This window comes from Apteryx mantelli, unplaced genomic scaffold (assembly GCF_036417845.1).
Source record: "Apteryx mantelli isolate bAptMan1 unplaced genomic scaffold, bAptMan1.hap1 HAP1_SCAFFOLD_34, whole genome shotgun sequence".
NCBI classification, from domain to species: domain Eukaryota; kingdom Metazoa; phylum Chordata; class Aves; order Apterygiformes; family Apterygidae; genus Apteryx; species Apteryx mantelli.
Window position 1 is genome coordinate 3,194,113 of NW_027118693.1, and position 17,015 is coordinate 3,211,127.

The window sequence follows — 17,015 nt, forward strand, 5'->3', positions numbered from 1 at the left end:
CGCACTGTACAAGGTCTAAAGTTTGCAGCAGGGAATCACCAGGGACATCATTTTCTGACCCCTGTGTTATGAAAGGGCAGAGGAGGAGTGGGCAAAGAGCTCTGTCTTGCAGCCATGGACTTTCCCTGGGCAGCTACTCAGGCGTGTGTCAGGGGTTTACCATAAGCATGTGCTTGACCCTGCTTCCACACTACCTCAGTCCCCACTCACCCTCGGGGCACTCATCCGCCCTCATCACAATGCTGAACAGGGAGCCCTGAGAGCTCAGCTGGAAATGCTGAGGTCCAGGTGCTGTGCTGCTGCTGCTGCTGCTGCTGCTGCAGGTGACAGCTCAAATGCTCTCAGAAATTAAAACTGAGGAGGAAAAGATGTGCAGGAAATGAACTTCCCTCTCCTTTTCCCTTCTTCCCCATACAACGATTCTCTTCCTCACGTTGCTTGGATGGCTCAGGTACCCCTTCTCTGGCATTCACTTTTTCCCCTCCCTTCTCTCCCAAGTTACACAACTGCTTGTAAGTATCCTCTCTAACAGTCCATTTACAGTCCCTTCCAAGACTGAGCTAGTAACTCCTGACCACTCTTTGTCAACAGAAAGAGATGGACTGTCCAGTGCAGAATCATCTCCTCAGAAAGCACGTGTTTCAGGGAGTTGAGACCACTAACTCCGTTCAGTGTGCATCCTTCTTCTGTGAGAAGAAGCAACCTTTGGCGTGATGTGTTCCCCTAAAGGCTATTTTTGCATGATGGGGCTTTTTCTCTCTGGCACATCTGCCTGTTGCTCGAGAGCAGAAGGATTTGGCCAACAGCTATGCTGCGTATTACCAGGAATAACTTCAGGCATAGTAGGCTAAATATGAGCAAATGTACATTCCTTTTTAATCCACACAGTGAAATAGGCACCTCAATGGAGCAGCTTATCTGTCTCATCAGAGGAGGTTCCCCTAGGATGAGCAGTTTTGCCCTCCACAAGAACCTGTTCCTGTCCTTTCACTAGGAATGAAGCCCCTAAACCAAATGTGAATTCAGTCAGATGAGTGCAAATCTCATGTTGTCTCTGTCAACCTTTTTACCACAAACACAGAAGCGCATGCTCTTTCTCTGCGGTTCCCCTCCTGCCAAGTGGGTTTGACAAGAAGGACCTGCAGCACTACAAGGAGAAAGAGGAATGGGGCAACTGGACATCTCCAGTGGAGTTCCTCCTGCTGGGACCGGGTAATGTCCCCAAGCTTCCGATGCCTCTCTTCCTCCTCTCTCGCATGATCCACCTGGTGACCATGTTTGGGAACATCCTCATTGTTGTGCTAGTGGTGGCACGCAGGCATCTGCATACCCCCAGGTACTTCTTCTTGGGGAATTTCTCCAGTGTGGAAATCTTCTACACCTCCACCATTCTGCCCAGGCTGCTGGCCAGATTCCTAACTGGGGACAGAACCATTTCTGCTCATGGCTACATGACACAGTTCTATTTCTTTGGCTGTTTTGCAGCTACTGAGTATGACCTGCTGGCCACCATGTCCCTGTGATCGGTACTTGGCCATATGCCAACCCCTGCTCTGTGCAAGCCTCATGAACTGGAAGGTGTGTCTCCAGCTGGTGTCGGGGTCTTGGCTAGCCCGATTACCAATGTCTACAGCAGTGATGTGGTTATTTTCTCAGTTACAGTTCTGTGGCCCCAGTGTCATTGATCACTTCTTCTGTGATTTTACCCCTTTACTAGCGCTCTCCTGCAGTGACACCACAGTGCCTACGCTGGTTACTTTCGTAATCGGCTTTCTGGATGTAGTCTTCCCTTTGCTATTCACTCTGGCATCCTGTGTCTGCATCAGAGCTGTTATCCTGAGGATCCCCACCAGCATGAGGAGGCAGAAGGCTTTCTCCACCTGCTCCTCTCACCTCACCATGGTCACTGTTTTCCACGGGACCCTCACCATTGTCTATATGATGCCCAGAACAGCTCTGCTGAGACAGCTCAATAAAATGCTGTCCCATTTTTCTACACCATCCTCACGCCCGTGGTCAGTCCACTCATCTACAGCCTGCAGAGCAGGGAGATGAAGGGGACTCTTGGAAAGGCACTCAGGAAAACTGTGGCCTCCACACAGAGCTCATACTAGTTGTGATCCACCAGGAATGAACTGACCTAGCATGGCAGACTTGGAAATGCATGTTCTGTGTATCAGGTGTAGCTTTCAAAGTGTAGCATATGGAGAAGTTTGTGGAATGGGAAGGGGGAGAAGGGAATAAATGTCTTAGGGGAATATAGGCCTGGTGTAGAAGAGTGCAAAGAATATCCCTGGCTGTCTTCTTTCTTTAAAATAAACCCCATTATCATGCTGGAAGCAGGAGCTCTTGAAATGTCTTAGCTTTCTTTTTCTGTGAAGAGCATAAAGGAATTTCAGCCGTAATGTGAGCTCCTTCCAGGGGCAAGCATTGACGTATTTTCCTGTCTGTGGGTTCCTGAGATGGTAGCCCTCTCGCTCAGCTGTACATATTCCCAGAGGAGAGGTCTGTATTGTTAGTTACTGTTCCGTTCAGCGAAGATCGCCAGTGCAACAGAGTTGACTGCACCCATGCATGCACCTCCTATGGGTCAGGATGGCCTCAGGTACGCCGAACATGGATGTGGGCAGGGGTCACAGAGCTGGGGCCTAGTGAAGAGGTCTGCTAGGGACTGAGGCAAGAGGGGGACAACGGAAGCAGAAATGGGAAATGTGCAGGCATGTGAAAGGGCTTCCAGTGCTCACGTGTGGCCAACAGCACTGCTGCCTGTGGTTGAGGCCATCAGTGAAAGCCTGGCTGTGAGTCAGCCCATCCTGAGGCTGGTGCCTAACACAAGCCCCATGCAGCACCTCACTCCTTCCACGGTCCGACCAGGGAGCCTGGGCCATCAGAGCAAGCGGAGAAGGCTCCTGGATTGGCCTGTTGCCCTGCTGAGATGAGCCTATCCCTAAAGCCTCCCTCCTGTGCGTGCCTAGAGCATGTCCCTCACGCAGCTTTCGGCACCTGGGCTGGCCTTCTGAGGAGATATAGCTCTTATCTGTGGAGACACAAGCATATAAGAAGTATATCAACAGAAGCTGATTGCGATTTGGTCACCAGAGGCAGGGCCTGACTTCATCTTCCTCTGAGCCTTTGCTCTCAGCCAGCCTCCCACCACCCTGCGTTCCCACCTCATCTCTTTTGCCAGGTCAGTCCTCATGTGTGTTGTACGTGCTCTGAAGTGGGAGAAACCTTACTCTGAAGTGGCTGTTTTCCCTCCCATTGCCCAACTAAGTTGAGGCATGGAATTCCTCTGTGCGTCCTAGATATGGCTTCTCCATATTGACAGTGATAAGTGGGCAACTGAATCAAGCCTTTCCACTGGACGTGTCTACATTTGGGAAGATGAATCCCATCCCTCCTTTCCTCTGAGGTTTCTTGCAGAGGGGAATTGTGAAAGGCGATCTCATAGTCTGAGCCCCTCTAAAAAGTTGTAGGTCCTTCTGCAGAGGAAAGGTACATTTTCTGGGTCTTATTTTCCCAGTACTTTAAGCAGAAACCATACTGCCCCCTTCTTCCCTTTGCATCATTTCCTACACACACACACACACACACACACACACGCACACTTTAATTACTCATTTGCTTCCCACTGGCTAACACAGATCTTATGAAGGGAGCCTTCATATTTTCTTCTTTTCCTATCCCTAATCCTTTCTCCTTGCTTTACTCCCACAGTTCATGCTTACCATGGCCTCTGAAGATCTCCTCAGTCTTTCTTTGCTTTTCCTCATCTGAATTCATAGATGAAAGCCTGCATTTTTTTTTCTTTTTAGTAACTGAATCAATACCATCCTGCTGCAGTGGGAGATGAAAAGATGAGGGTGTTGATAATACAGGAAGCTTCTCTAAGAGTCAGGTGCCATACCCCGAGGGATGAGTATGGCATAAGTGTAGAGTGACAGAAATCAATCATGAAATTCTGCATACCCTGAATTTCCTCCAGCATATAACTATAACCAATGTGTAGATTCTCTGGGTGGCATTCATCTACCTTAACTTCAGATATTTGAATGTTGATCTCTAAGTCTTAACACACTGATACTGGCTCTGTTACACACTTAAGAGCAACATTTGCAGAGGATAGTTCAGCCTCCAAGAACTGATGTGTTGGATGCCCTGGAAGTGGTTTCATCATTCCAAGATTCCTTTTTCTCCCCACAATAACTTGCTATGAGGATTGAAAGTGGGGACTTTGAGCAGCAGTATGAGATGGGCTCTCAAGCAGAAACATAGTGAGCTCTTGACACACGCTGACTCCCCGACAACGGGAGTGATGGATCACACAGAGCCCACTCAGGACAGTGATGGGCTTGGCTTGAGTGTCCTTGGGTGGGTGCTATCTTCCTTTCAGAGAGAAAGAATGAGTACCAGCAGGTACAGTGCAAGCTTCTCCCTGATCAACGATGAAATATGCGAGCACTGATATTCCTGTATGAAGCAACCATTCCCCATTTCCTGAAGAACTGGACTTCAGTCACCTCCTGCATCCCAGGGTGAGCTGAGCCTGGGAGCAAGATGCTCTTTTTAATGATGTACACAGGTTGCTGGGGGATGACAAAGAGAGGGAAGTCTGGAAAATACTATGGTTGAAAGTGGTAGGAGAGAGAAAAGAACTTGAGATATGACAGAGTTCAAGGTGATAGCTAGGGGGAAAAAGTATGAGCCACATAGCTTGCTTTTCTTTGAGGGGGGTGTTGGACCCAATGACCCTCAAAATAAGAAACCTATTTCCTTGAGTATCCTCAAATTTAATCTATGTTCACAAGTGAGTCCCCTGCAATTCACTTCAACCAACTTTTATGATCCAAATCTCAGATGGTCTCAGATGGAGACTTCCCTGGTAGTCAAAATCAGCCACAGCAGAGAATGGCAGATGCTCTTCTAAGATGGGCTCCTAAAACAGGCAGGATGAGTCCCCCTGTGGCGATGTGAAGATGCTGGTCGCCTGTCATTAACGTGGGAGGGAGCTGAGGTGACTGAGGTGAAGCTGAGGTGACTTTGACACAAGAAGCTCTATGACTTGATAGGTGTAGGTGTTCAGAAGGGCACAGGTTTCCTCTACATGATATGCACATGCCCAGGGCATCTGGAATACCACTGGATGCCTGCAAGAGGTACCATCCAACGGAGCTTCCTTTCTTAGCCTGCCTTCACACTCTGAGAGTCATTTCTAGAGGGATACACCTCACCTTAAGCTAATGGGCTAGGTGAGCTCACATGACTTGTAGCCAACAGTAGCTGTTTCTCTTCACTGACTACAAAGGAAGCTCAGGGAGAGACAGCTCTATGGTAGCCATCCCAAGTTAGGTAAGGGAGTGCTCCTAGTTCTGTTTTTCTTGGTCCAGAGAGCTCCTTGAGTCTTCTGTAGAATCATTCCACCTTGACTTGTTCCACACAAGGTGGAAGCGGAAGTCTAGACAAACTCCTTCTTCCCCTTTCCCCTAGCATCAGGGCAGAAATTCATCTAGTCTCTCCCTTTGATCAAACAAACAGACACAGTTACTGAGGCATGAAAAAAAAAAAAGAAAAAAAGGAAAATTATTCCTGCCTTCTCAACTTACACCCTAGATCATCACCTCTTTCCCCAATAGCATGATCTCTTGTGAGATCCCCAAAAGCTCCAGGCAAGAGCACATGCCAGAAGGTAAGCCATCCAACGGCAGAACATACAAAGCCAAGGAAGTTTTACTGCTGATAAGGATTTGGAGATCCAAAAAGTAGGGAAAAGCTCTGTGGAGGGGAAGTTGTAAAATAATTTAGAAGAATGGCTTGAAAAGAGGTCACAGACAGCAGTTGTTCTGGCTTGGAGGGCAGGTGAAGGAAGAGGACTGAGATCTCTTCCCTCTAGAAGGCACTGACTCAGGCTGGGAACATGAGGCTACTGAATGGCTCTAGGGCCTGCTCAATGGACCTCAAGACTTTCATTCTTTGTGGAGCACCAGTGCATGGCACATAGAAGATTCCATTATAGTCAATGGAGGTCAACTACTTAAATATAGGCACCTTTGAAGCACCTAAGAAGATGTAATCACCTGGTTCTGAGCCAGAAGTGTCTGCTGTCTTTCCTTCCATCCCCATGTAGACATCTAAGATATTCTAGAATATTAAAAAATGGCAGTACATGCCCATGCTTCATCATCTAACCATTTCCCTACATTCGTTCAGCAAAATTGCTCTGCAAACTGCAGGGACACTGTTGGCCAGATCACTACTGAATTTAATGGGAGCTCAGACCGCTTGCATTGCAGACACTTCAACTTGGCTGTCTGGAGCTGAATCCCATTGCTGCAGTGCAACTGTTCATATCAGTGTTGCTGTCTGCTGCCCCTTCATAGTCAGGGGAAAAAGAATGGCATCTGCAGAAGATGATGAATCCAGGCAGTTTAGACAGTGTCTTAGCAATGGAAGGCTCTCCATTTAGCAAAGCATACCTCTCTCCACTTGACTCTAGAGTGACCACGGTTTAGATGAGAAGGGTAAAATAAGTATAATGGAATCTGATCCAGATGTTGATTGCTTGGGTTTTTTGAGGAACATTTCAGGAAAAAAAAAAAAAACTCATTTTATTTACTGTTTGTATCTAGCAAAACTAATAGCTATCAACAAATCATGCAGCCTGATGTTACCCATTCATTCTGAAAGACCAGATTTTATCATGGCTACTGGCATCTCCTGGATTGCCTGATGAACTTTATTTCCACCTGTATTCTTAACATTTTAATGACAGATTTATGACTACTTCCTTTACTCTAGCAAGGCAAAGTGTGTAAGAGGCAGTCTTTTTGTTTATGAGGCCAAGTCTTAGAGAAGTCAATGCTACTTAAACATGGAAAATTGCCTCTTCTTGCACCTCGGACAAGATAGACATGAAAATCATTTCACTTTATCTTCTGCTTTTTCATATAACTAATTTAAACAGTTTCAAGCCTGAACTGGTCATCCAGTCTCTCTGCAATCAGTGGAGAGAGATAGAGCTACTGGGGCATAAGTCATGCTGTTCCTAGGGTCAGGATCCCTCTGAGATTCCACCTCCCTGGGGCTTCTGCAGAGCACCTTAGGCCGTATGGCTGTCTATTAGGTGACTGAAGTAAGATGAGTGCACCAATTGATACCAAAAGCAACATTCTTCAGTGTTAATGCACCATGAAGTACAAAGCATCTGCTCGTTATGGGTGTACGGCGACAGAGCTAAAGTTAAGGCAAGGAACAAAGAGTGAGATAACTGAAGAGAAGAAGAAAACATCAAGAGAAGCAAGGTGGAATAATGCATAGATGCTAGTAATAAGTAGGAGTTTGCAGTGACCGAAAATAAAGGTCTTCACAGGTTGATTTTACCAGACCATCTCTCAACAAAAACAGCAAAAATCAGTAAAACGAGACCTTTGGGGAATTGTGAGCTCTTGGAAAAAGCTGATCATTTTCAAGGACAGAAATTGCTAGGAACCTTTTTATTTTGTCAGAAGGACGGCACCCACAAAAAAGAAAAAGATCAATGAAGTCATTGACTCTGGTTTTATTTCAACAGACTTTTTGTCCTCAGCAACTTTGTGTTTCATGTGGCACACCTCATTTCAAGCATGCTGTGTTTAAACACTGGAATCTCCCAAGTAATAATACAGTTATGACACTAAAGATACAATATGAGCACTTAATAAATAATGATGCAGCATTCTGAGGAAACCATAGCCTTTATTTTCAATGACAACACAGACATTTGGAGAAATGTAATAATGAATCATCTCTTTGAAATCATACATTCCTCTTTCAGTTAAAGCTTTCCCAAGAGGTTTGGAAAAAAAAAAAAAAGAAAGAAAAGGTGGGAGAAGGGCAAGAGGGTTGTTAATTACCTTATCTCTCTCTATATATAAAAATTGCAAAAATACTTTAATATATAAAGCCCAACCAATCTGTTTCTTCTAATGCTACAAGGTACTGTGAAGGCAGATTATTCTACTTTGGTTTTTAAACTCACCAAACACCAGCACACTTAAGAAAGCCCAATCCACAGCTACTTTCACAGAGACAATTCATACAGTTCACATCATAAACCAAATCATAACATTTAACTGATGGGAAAAAAGGGGGGGGAAAAAAAACAACTTTAGGAGGGGGTCAAATCTAATAGATTTAGGCAACTTCATGATGCTTCCATGTTGTTGATGTGTTTCACTTCATGCTTCTCCCCAGGGTCCCTTAGCTTGCACCTTCTCTGGAGTGAGCCAATTAGTTCCCTTCATGGGAAAATCAGGGGGCAGACAAGAAGATGCCAGAATTCACACTCTGCACACAGAATGGATGCAAACCAGTCAGCATCACTCGATTAGAAACTCTGATTCAGCCCCTGGAAGATGTCACAAAAGCAGCAGTGTAGCCTAAGACACACCTGATGTGTGCAGGAGACTCAGCCAGGCTGAGTCTACAGTCCACAGACAGAATTCACCACTTCCTAAGGCCAGGTCAACATACCTATCCCATGCCATGCTGAATGGCTGTGTGGAAATATCTTTCCTTCCGCTCACTCTAGCGATAGCTCATGGTAAGCTCAAATACATATCCATTGCAGTCACTAAAGACAGGTGAGATGAATCCAAAACACCCCAGTTCTTTAGAGAACTGGATTCAGTTGTCCACACGCAGGTGTCTTCTGCTATTTGAGATGCCCTAAGGAGCCCAAGACATCTTGGCAGTTGTGACAAGGGGCCTTTGGGACACTTGTCCCTTTCTAGAAGGGCTGCTGGAGGTCAGCTAGGATGTTCTGTGGCATCTCAAATGGCACTAGCCCCACGTGACTCTGGCTGCATTTAGTCCCTTACCGGTACAGAGAATGGAGCTGAGAGAATGCTTCACCTCATCCTCACATAGATACCACCTGGCTGCTTACCTGAATCATACTCTAAGCACCACTGAATCTCATCCAAGGAGTCTCATCTAAGCTGGCTAGTTTATCCCTGTGAACAGAAAGGTCCTGCTCAGATTTTTCAAGACTAAGTACCAGCCATGATGATGCTCGTGGCTTTCCTGCCCTCTTAGTCATCACCAGGCCTTTGTGCAAAGCATTTTTCAAGGCCTCTTTCATTTGCTCCTTCCTCAGGCTAAATATGAATGGGTTTACAAGAGGCGCCACAATACTGGAGACAACAGGGAGGCTTTTGTTGAGATGCACAGAGGTCATGTGGGAAGGCCTGGCATAGACAAAGATGGAGATGCCAAAACCCAAGGAAACAACAGTGAAATGAGAAGCACAAGTTGCAAATGCTTTCTGCCTGCCCTGTGCTGATGGCATCCGGAATATGTTGGAATCAATGTAGGCATAGGAGAGCACAGTCAGTGCCAAAGAGCCAAGGAGCAGGACCCAGGACACCACAAAATCAATCCACTCAATAAGCTGGATGTCAGCACAAGCAAGGTGTAATAATGGTGCACTGTCACAGAAGTAGTGGTCGATTACATTGGCACCACAGTATGGCAGCCGGGCTGCCAGAACCAGAGACGACAGAATCATGACAAAGGCACCCGCCCAGCAGCCCAAAACAAGTGTACTGCATACCTTGCTTGTCATGATGCTGGGATACCTTAGTGGGTTGCATACAGCCACATATGTGTCGTAGGACGTGACAGCAAAGAGGATGGACTCAGTTGTGCCCATGAGGAAAGAGAAGAAGAGCTGGCTAAAGCAGCCATCAAAGGAAATGGTTTTCTTCTCTGACAGGAAGTTTGCCAGCATTTCAGGAACCACAGAGGAAGTCATGGAGATCTCTCTGAAAGACAGATAACTGAGGAAGTAATACATGGGAGAATGGAGATGGCCATCAGTGTATACCACGACAATGATAAGAGTGTTTCCCAAGACAGTCACTAAATAAATAAGCAGGAACACAACCAAGAGGAGGATCTCCACCTCATGGACATTAGGAAATCGCGCTAAGATGAACTCTGTCACAGATGTGCCATTCTCCATCTCTGTGCAGTCTCCGTTGTGGGAAAGAACACCAGAGTAATGTAGAGTTTTGAATATTTTCTCAGATGACATCTAGTAAGTTTTGGACATCCTGATTTTAAAGAGAAGTTAAGTCCCGACACATAGCTATTCAGGGTCGAATTCATCCCACCTATCTTGGATATCTGCAATAGAAATGTTTCTTTCTGAGTTAGTCAGCCAGTACCATTTTTTGATGCTGCCTAGCCCTCCACAACTATAGAAGAGTCCTGGAATGACTGGTCCAGCCTAAGCACCTGTCTTTTGAAGTGAGATTCATCATGCCTGACTGAAGGTGCTTGATTGAGTTGCTCATAAATAGGCATCCAGTGCCATTGGTGATGTCTCAGACATCCCCATAAAGCTACAGTCTTCAATGGCTGGAGATCCCAATGTGTCAGCAACTGAATGAAGCCTGCAGATGTCCACCTACAGAATACAATCAAGAGCGCCTAAAGAGCCATTCATCCATTCATCTTGTCCAAAAAGAAAGGCCTACATTTGGTCTGTTTTGGCAGTAACCTTTCTAGAGAGGCAATATATGCCATCCCAGCTGCCTGTCTAATCAAACAGGAGAGGAAGCCATCCCTAAAAGAGGAGCCATCCCTAAAAGGTGATTCAGACCATTGCAGTCTGCCTCTCTCCATTGACGGTTGAGGAGTGGAAGATGACAACCTTTGTGAAACAGCCATCACAGTTGTGTGCCACCAAGCTTCGCCTTTGCTCTTTGCTTCATATACAAAGGTGACATAGGCAGGTCTTTGTTGCAAAGCTGCCTCAATTTCTCTGTAACCGTCATTCAAAATTACCATCAAATCAGAACACAAGATAGACTCCTCTCACCCAGCATTTTCTGCACCTGAATTTTGCATCCATGCATGCTCAAATGGCAATAAGTAGCATATTCAGTGTCAATACCATTGTTCCTATAGCTGTGTCTTTGATCTTACCTTCTGCATGAGTGACACCTCATATATTTCTTTTTGCTTCCTTGCTGAAGACAGCTGGGTCTGACTTCCTGATGAGAGTCTCAGCTGTGACAACCAAGAGGAAAATTGGGGAGAGAGAGAGAGAGCGAAAGAGGATTCTACATTCCTGCTCTATGTCATAAGACCAGAGGGACAGCTATGTAGCTCAGTTACTTATTGCACAGCCACCAACAGGACGTATACAAGTAAAAAAGTGCATGGTGCATTGACCGATAGGAATCATAGTCTTAGAACAAGAAGACATTCACACTCCAGTTGTTGGAAGAATGATGGATATCCTGTAGACTTGGCTAAGCTGAAATCAGTGTAATGACAACTGAGCAATGATTTCCTTGCTCAGCATAAACCGTGGACGATTCTTATCAGAATGAGACTGCTCAACATGCAAAACAATTTAGAAAGATGAAACATCCCAGGGCAGGAGTTCCAGAAAGCCAGTGTGTGGCAGAAAGGCAAAAGTTTTTTTTTTAACTTGTAATGAAGAAGGTGCATTTCAGAAAGACCACTAGTACTTGATAGGTGGTCTGAGAAATGCCAGAAAGAAAAGTAATTGGATCCTTTCTAAGAATTTACCCTTCAGAGGCTTCACTTTGAAAAAAAAATAATAATCCTGGGAGATTTAGATAAACAAGCCTCACATCAAGTTAGCAATAGTTGAGTGCCAGTCACAAAGATGACAGGCCCCAAATCGTCTTGGTACTGGCATACACAACAGTAAGGGGCAATGGCCACAAGCTGCAGCTTGGAAGGTTCAGAGAGGACCTCAGGAAAAAGCGAGTTATTAATTAGGAGGCTTACGAAGCACTGGAGCAAGTCACCCAGAGAGGGTGGGAGGTTGGGCTAGAGACATCTGGAGGTCCCTTCCAACCACTATTTCAATGGTGCGATGATTTTCAGAGGGAAGCCCTGGGGACACAGGTTCCTTGAGCAAACCAAGGAGATGCACATTCAATGGCTATAAAGGAAGTCTAGGAAGGAGATCACCTCACCTTGCTTGAGGGCAACAATTCAGGTGCTAAACAGAGGAGCCTAGTGCCATATGAAATCTTCTAGGGTATCCAAGAAGTTTTGTGTGGCTAGCAGTTATGACAGAGAATCTAGCAAACATGCATGCTCTTCCAGAGTGTCACCCAGAAGCCAGGCATGTTACTGTGCAGGGAATCTCAGATGGAATTAAACACAAATATTGAGATTGAAGAAGTACTCCCTGGGTGTGTTGAATCTGGGTGTCTAAAGCTGAGCAATTTCTCTCAAGTCCTCTCAGAATCAAGGGAGGTGTAGGATTCAACCCAGCGTTGCACACATGGGCTTCCAGTGCAATTGGAGATGCTGTTTGGTGTCCTGTTTGGCATCCAGCCACCACTCTACAGAGAGGACAGATCTTCTATTGGTCCTGTGTCATAGCTATTGCGCCTATCCAGGTTTTTCAAAGCACCGAGGACATTGCAAGTATTACCTGATGCCTGTGTGCGGGCAACTGAATCAGCGTCTTAGTCCATGCAGTCTGTGGAGTCTGAAGACCAACTGATTAGCTCCTAAAGTACACAACTTACCTTGGATAACTTACAAGAGGAATCTCACCCTAGCTGACTGGCTCAGATGGTGACATTCAAAGCATAGATAACTAATTCTGCACAGATGAATCCCACTTCAGATGCTTCACTACAAGATACAGACAACCCCTACTGAGCAACGACAGTTATCCACTCATCACTGTTCTATTTATCTGCTTGTCTGAGTGATAAAAGCCACACAAGGAACGAGGCCAAACAGTAGTCTGTCTATGTGAGTAAGTCTGCAATGCCTTAAAGTCACCTTTCAATATTGTTTAGGAAAGAGCTAGGACAAATCAAAGCTTGAGATTAATTTTGCCTCATTGCAGATGAAATTACAGTCCGGGCATCTTCACTTGAACTCGTAATCCGTATTTCCTTTGCAACCATAGGAGAAAAATTGGCAGTCACAGGGCGTAAATCACTTCACTCTACTGCAAATAACTAAAATAGGTCAGGGCCCATTTCCAAAGGGGTATTTTTAAAATCTAGCTGTTGAAGAAAAATCTTCCTGAGAGCCTTGAAATCTTGGAACTTCTCTGCCTTTGGCTAGACATGCCCAAAATTGCTTCCGACGAGGGAGTTTCCCAAAATCTCAAGGATCTATAGAGCTGAGACACTGCCCTCCAGCCACCTTCTGTTTCGTGGAGGTACATTACAGTATTGATTTGGACTTTGCCTTTTTGGGCTGACATGCCTTGCCTGCCTTGAGCTGCCTACAGTGCAGACCTTTGCGCTTGAGCAAGTAGCTCTGACCTGCTTTGTAGTTAACATACTGAAATACATGTGTCTGTAGGCAGTTCCTCTAGCCAATTTTTGGTGTCTATTTTAGGACAAGCTGGAGGAGAGGTGAGATGAGCTGAAGTGGGCTAAGGTATCAGGGTAAAGAGACAACTGTATGCAAATGAACAAGTAAGAGAATCATCAAATGGCCCTTGTAACCCAGGTTGCTTCTGAAGAACCACAGCTGAGTTCAAGAAAGAAACCCCTTCTGGCCAAACAGTTCAGGAAGCATTTCTTGATACAACTGTATTATCAAGGAGACTGTCAGACTTCTAATGAATATGAATTAAAAAAAAAAATGCAGCTAGCTTACTGGAACTTCATCATCTTCAAAATGCTTTATTTTTCGGATTCTCTTAATTCACTTTGTGACCAATTGTTCATACTACTTATTAGTAGGAACTGATGAATGAATTGCAAAAGAAAATGTTATTGTTCATTTGTTGGAATTCATTGAGGGAAATATATTTCCAACTTTACCTGTGTTAGTGGAAAGTCAGCGCGAAAGAAAGGGAAAGATGGGGATTTTTTTTTTTCCATTAAATTAGATTCTAAAGATTGTGTGAATACTTTGCCACTGCCTTCTGTGTCCTGCTGTGTCAAAGCCTTTTAAAAATGTAGCAGAAATTTACAGATCACAAAAACCCAGCAACGTCTGTATTGGGTCACACATGGGGCCTGTGCAACCCAGACAAGTTTCTTTTGGTCGGGCCTCATTAGATGGTGATCTAGAGAAGGTAATTTTTCACTGTCAAGCCATTTAGGTCCTTTCTTACCCTATAGCCATGTAATATGAGTTTGAGTTTTTGTCCTGAGTTTGCAAGGCCTCAGGACTGCAGCTTCTCAGGCCTGCTCTGCCCAAACTTTTCTTGACCTGCCTGCAGCTTTTTAAAAGAAAAGTTTTAACTTACTTCAGTTCTTACAGCAATAACAAGCAGTTGTTCTGTGTGGAATGAGATATTTGCAACTCCCACATAATGATGCAGTAGAGAGAAATGCAGGCCGGGTGCAATAGCAGAAGCCTTGAGAAGTGCAGACACAGGATGCGGTGTAGAGGAGTACCGGCATGGGATGGCAAGAGACGGGGCACAGCTTGGCGCTGGAGACCCCGCAGCTACAGACCACTCACTAGTGGTCGGTGTAAGAAACGCACGCCTGGAGCAGGACACAACTGGTTTTAGGCCAACAAAGAGAACAAAGCAACAGTATCGAACATAAGTAGAAGGTACCGTATGTGGTACTTTCAGAGATAACGTGGAGAGAGAGAGCAATGAAGAAAGAGCAAGGCGTAAAAAGTGTGTTAGCAAACACGTGAAAATGACCCCAAGTGGATACTAGAGTGAGGAAGAAGAAAGCACCAACCTGAACATCATCTTCCTCTCGGTGAAGGACTCCAGACGCTGACAACTCACTGCAACAACCCACCAACAACACCAGAGTGAAACTGCCAACCTTAGGACTCAGGGTAGCAGGGGAAGGGTGAACGTAACACCAGGAAAAGTGGTAGAAACTGAAAAGTGTGTGTCTAACAGTTTTAACTGTATTGGTATTATTTCTATATTATATTTCTCTGTCTGTAATAGTTAGATCTGGACTGGTAATGATTCTCGGATTAGACTGCTAAGACATTCTGACTGGCAAAACACACACACACACACACACACAAGCATGACTATATCCTAGGGCCAAACAGTCAGTACAGTGGTCCCAGGGAGGACCCAGAGCACTACTGCTCTGTAGTGTGGGTGCAGCCAGTCTGCTCTGGAGGGGGGCTGGCCTCAGCACTGGCTCCTGTTGGTCTGCACTACTTGACTTAGAGGGTAGAGATTGCTCTCTGCAGCGTGCAGCAGTGTTGCATTTAGTAGTGTGAAGGCACCCACTTCATAAGTGGAGTACACTTTACCCACAGCTGCCCCAAGGTTTTCTTCTTGGATGGAACAAACCAGTTCACTCCAAGAGAAACTTGGGACTGAGCCATTATGCTCTTAGTGGAGACCATGGAGGCCCCAGACCCCAGGAGAAGCCAAGGGGCTAAACGCTTTGAGAGGGCAGATGTGATATCATCTAAGCAAGTCTTTTGGTATCTCTCTCATGGTAGCAGAAGAAACTGTCATAATTCGGAAGTGACCCATCCATCAGTTCTGGGCACAGACACGAGGATGGAATACTTTTCCTTTGGAAGGGTCTTGTGTCCACGAATTATTGAGGGAAGTTCTGGGTGTGAGCCAGGTGCCCAGGCATAGATGTCTGAGTCTGTTCTAGACACCTCTAGGCAATGCCTCAGGGTACTGGAGACATCTCTAAAGCTGTCAGAAATGACACAGAAGCTATGGGAATCCTGTGCCAGTGTGATGCGCTACCTGGAAGCCGAGTGGGATGCTCCAAATCATCTCCAATGCAAGTGGGCACCTGGGTTCAGACAGTCAAACCGTTCTCAAGTTAGGTGACACAAGTCCCACAGCAGATGATCTTAAAGCACTGCCTGTGAACCTACCCTACAGGTGAGATGAATCACAAAGTATTTCTTCATGCCATCACAGGTGATCTATGCAGCATTATCTACACTACCTGTTTTAATCACTACAGTTTGGAAATTTAGCCTGTAGAGCTGAGTGGGCTGAGCAATTGGTTTCCCTACTGCCTGTAGAGGTCATGAGTGAACCAGGCCCTCATGTTTCCCAAGTCTTCCTGCCTGAAAGGCCTCTGGCTTGTTCCTGGCTAGAGTCCAACAGTGAGGATAGAATTGTGATTCAAGTGCAAGTATGAATGCTTGAGTTATCACTAAATAGTTCCTGAATTTGTGAGGTCTTTAGAAAACATGGAGAAGCTGGGGAGGTTTTGACCCTAAAAGACCAGGAACCCCTGACACTGCAAAATCATGTTATACTCCTGTACCAAATTTCCTTTGTTCTAATGTCAGCTATTTTCCTCCTTCTCGGCCTTTTGCTGTTGGGCAGAAGCATCTTCTGACATGTGACAATTTGTCCATCAGCAAATTTATCCTCGTCTTACTTCTTCTCTACCATCTTCCCCACAACTGGTTGTCACCAGTCTATAATGAATTCAAATGGATTCTGCTACTAATTCTGCCAGTGCACCAAAACATGCTGAGTTTTACTTCCAGTTGCCTAACTGCTAGAGCACACCCAATACTATTCAATTTGTGGCTGCTTGCCCTTGGGTATTTCTGCTAATAAAACTTTGCAAACTTTACTCTCCTTCCCCAAGAGAAATGCCAGTGGTTATCCTCTCAGGACCAGGCTGTGCAACATGCTCATCAGTTTGTCTGCAAATACATTCAGCAAGCCATAGAAACGCCTGGCTGCCACCTGCACAGCTAAACTTCCTTGCTCTGCGTTGAACAAGGAGACTGATAGGCAAAACTCTTGCTGACTCTGTGGTTATTGAACTGCTTGAATTTGCTACCTTTTTGAGCTGGTTTATCTTAAAGGGTCATTTGCACTTTTCGCCACATATTTATGATGTCTGTGAATGGGGAAATAGGTGAAGACTGAAATTGCCATCAGCAGGGTGATGAAGAGATTAGATTGCTTGCTCTCAGAGGTTTGCTGCTGTCCCTGTCTTTGAAGATTTCCCTCAAATGTCCACATAGTAGTGGTACAGAGAAAAGGAAAGATACTCAGTGCAAGTTAAAGGGATTACAGTGACCCA

At 45.4% G+C, this 17,015-nt stretch overlaps 1 protein-coding gene across 1 annotated transcript; it reads right to left on the reverse strand.

The window, feature by feature from the left end:
* Positions 1-8,935: 8,935 nt before the first annotated feature.
* Positions 8,936-10,072, reverse strand: LOC136996330 (olfactory receptor 6M1-like). Its single transcript, XM_067317259.1, has one exon. The coding sequence runs from the start codon at positions 10,070-10,072 to the stop codon at positions 8,936-8,938; it is 1,137 nt and encodes a 378-aa protein (XP_067173360.1).
* Between the last annotated feature and the right edge of the window lie 6,943 nt (positions 10,073-17,015).

Excerpts from the sequence above, each read along its gene's own strand:
- LOC136996330 (XM_067317259.1), bottom strand. The coding sequence starts at position 10,072 with ATGTCATCTGAGAAAATATTCAAAACTCTACATTACTCTGGTGTTCTT.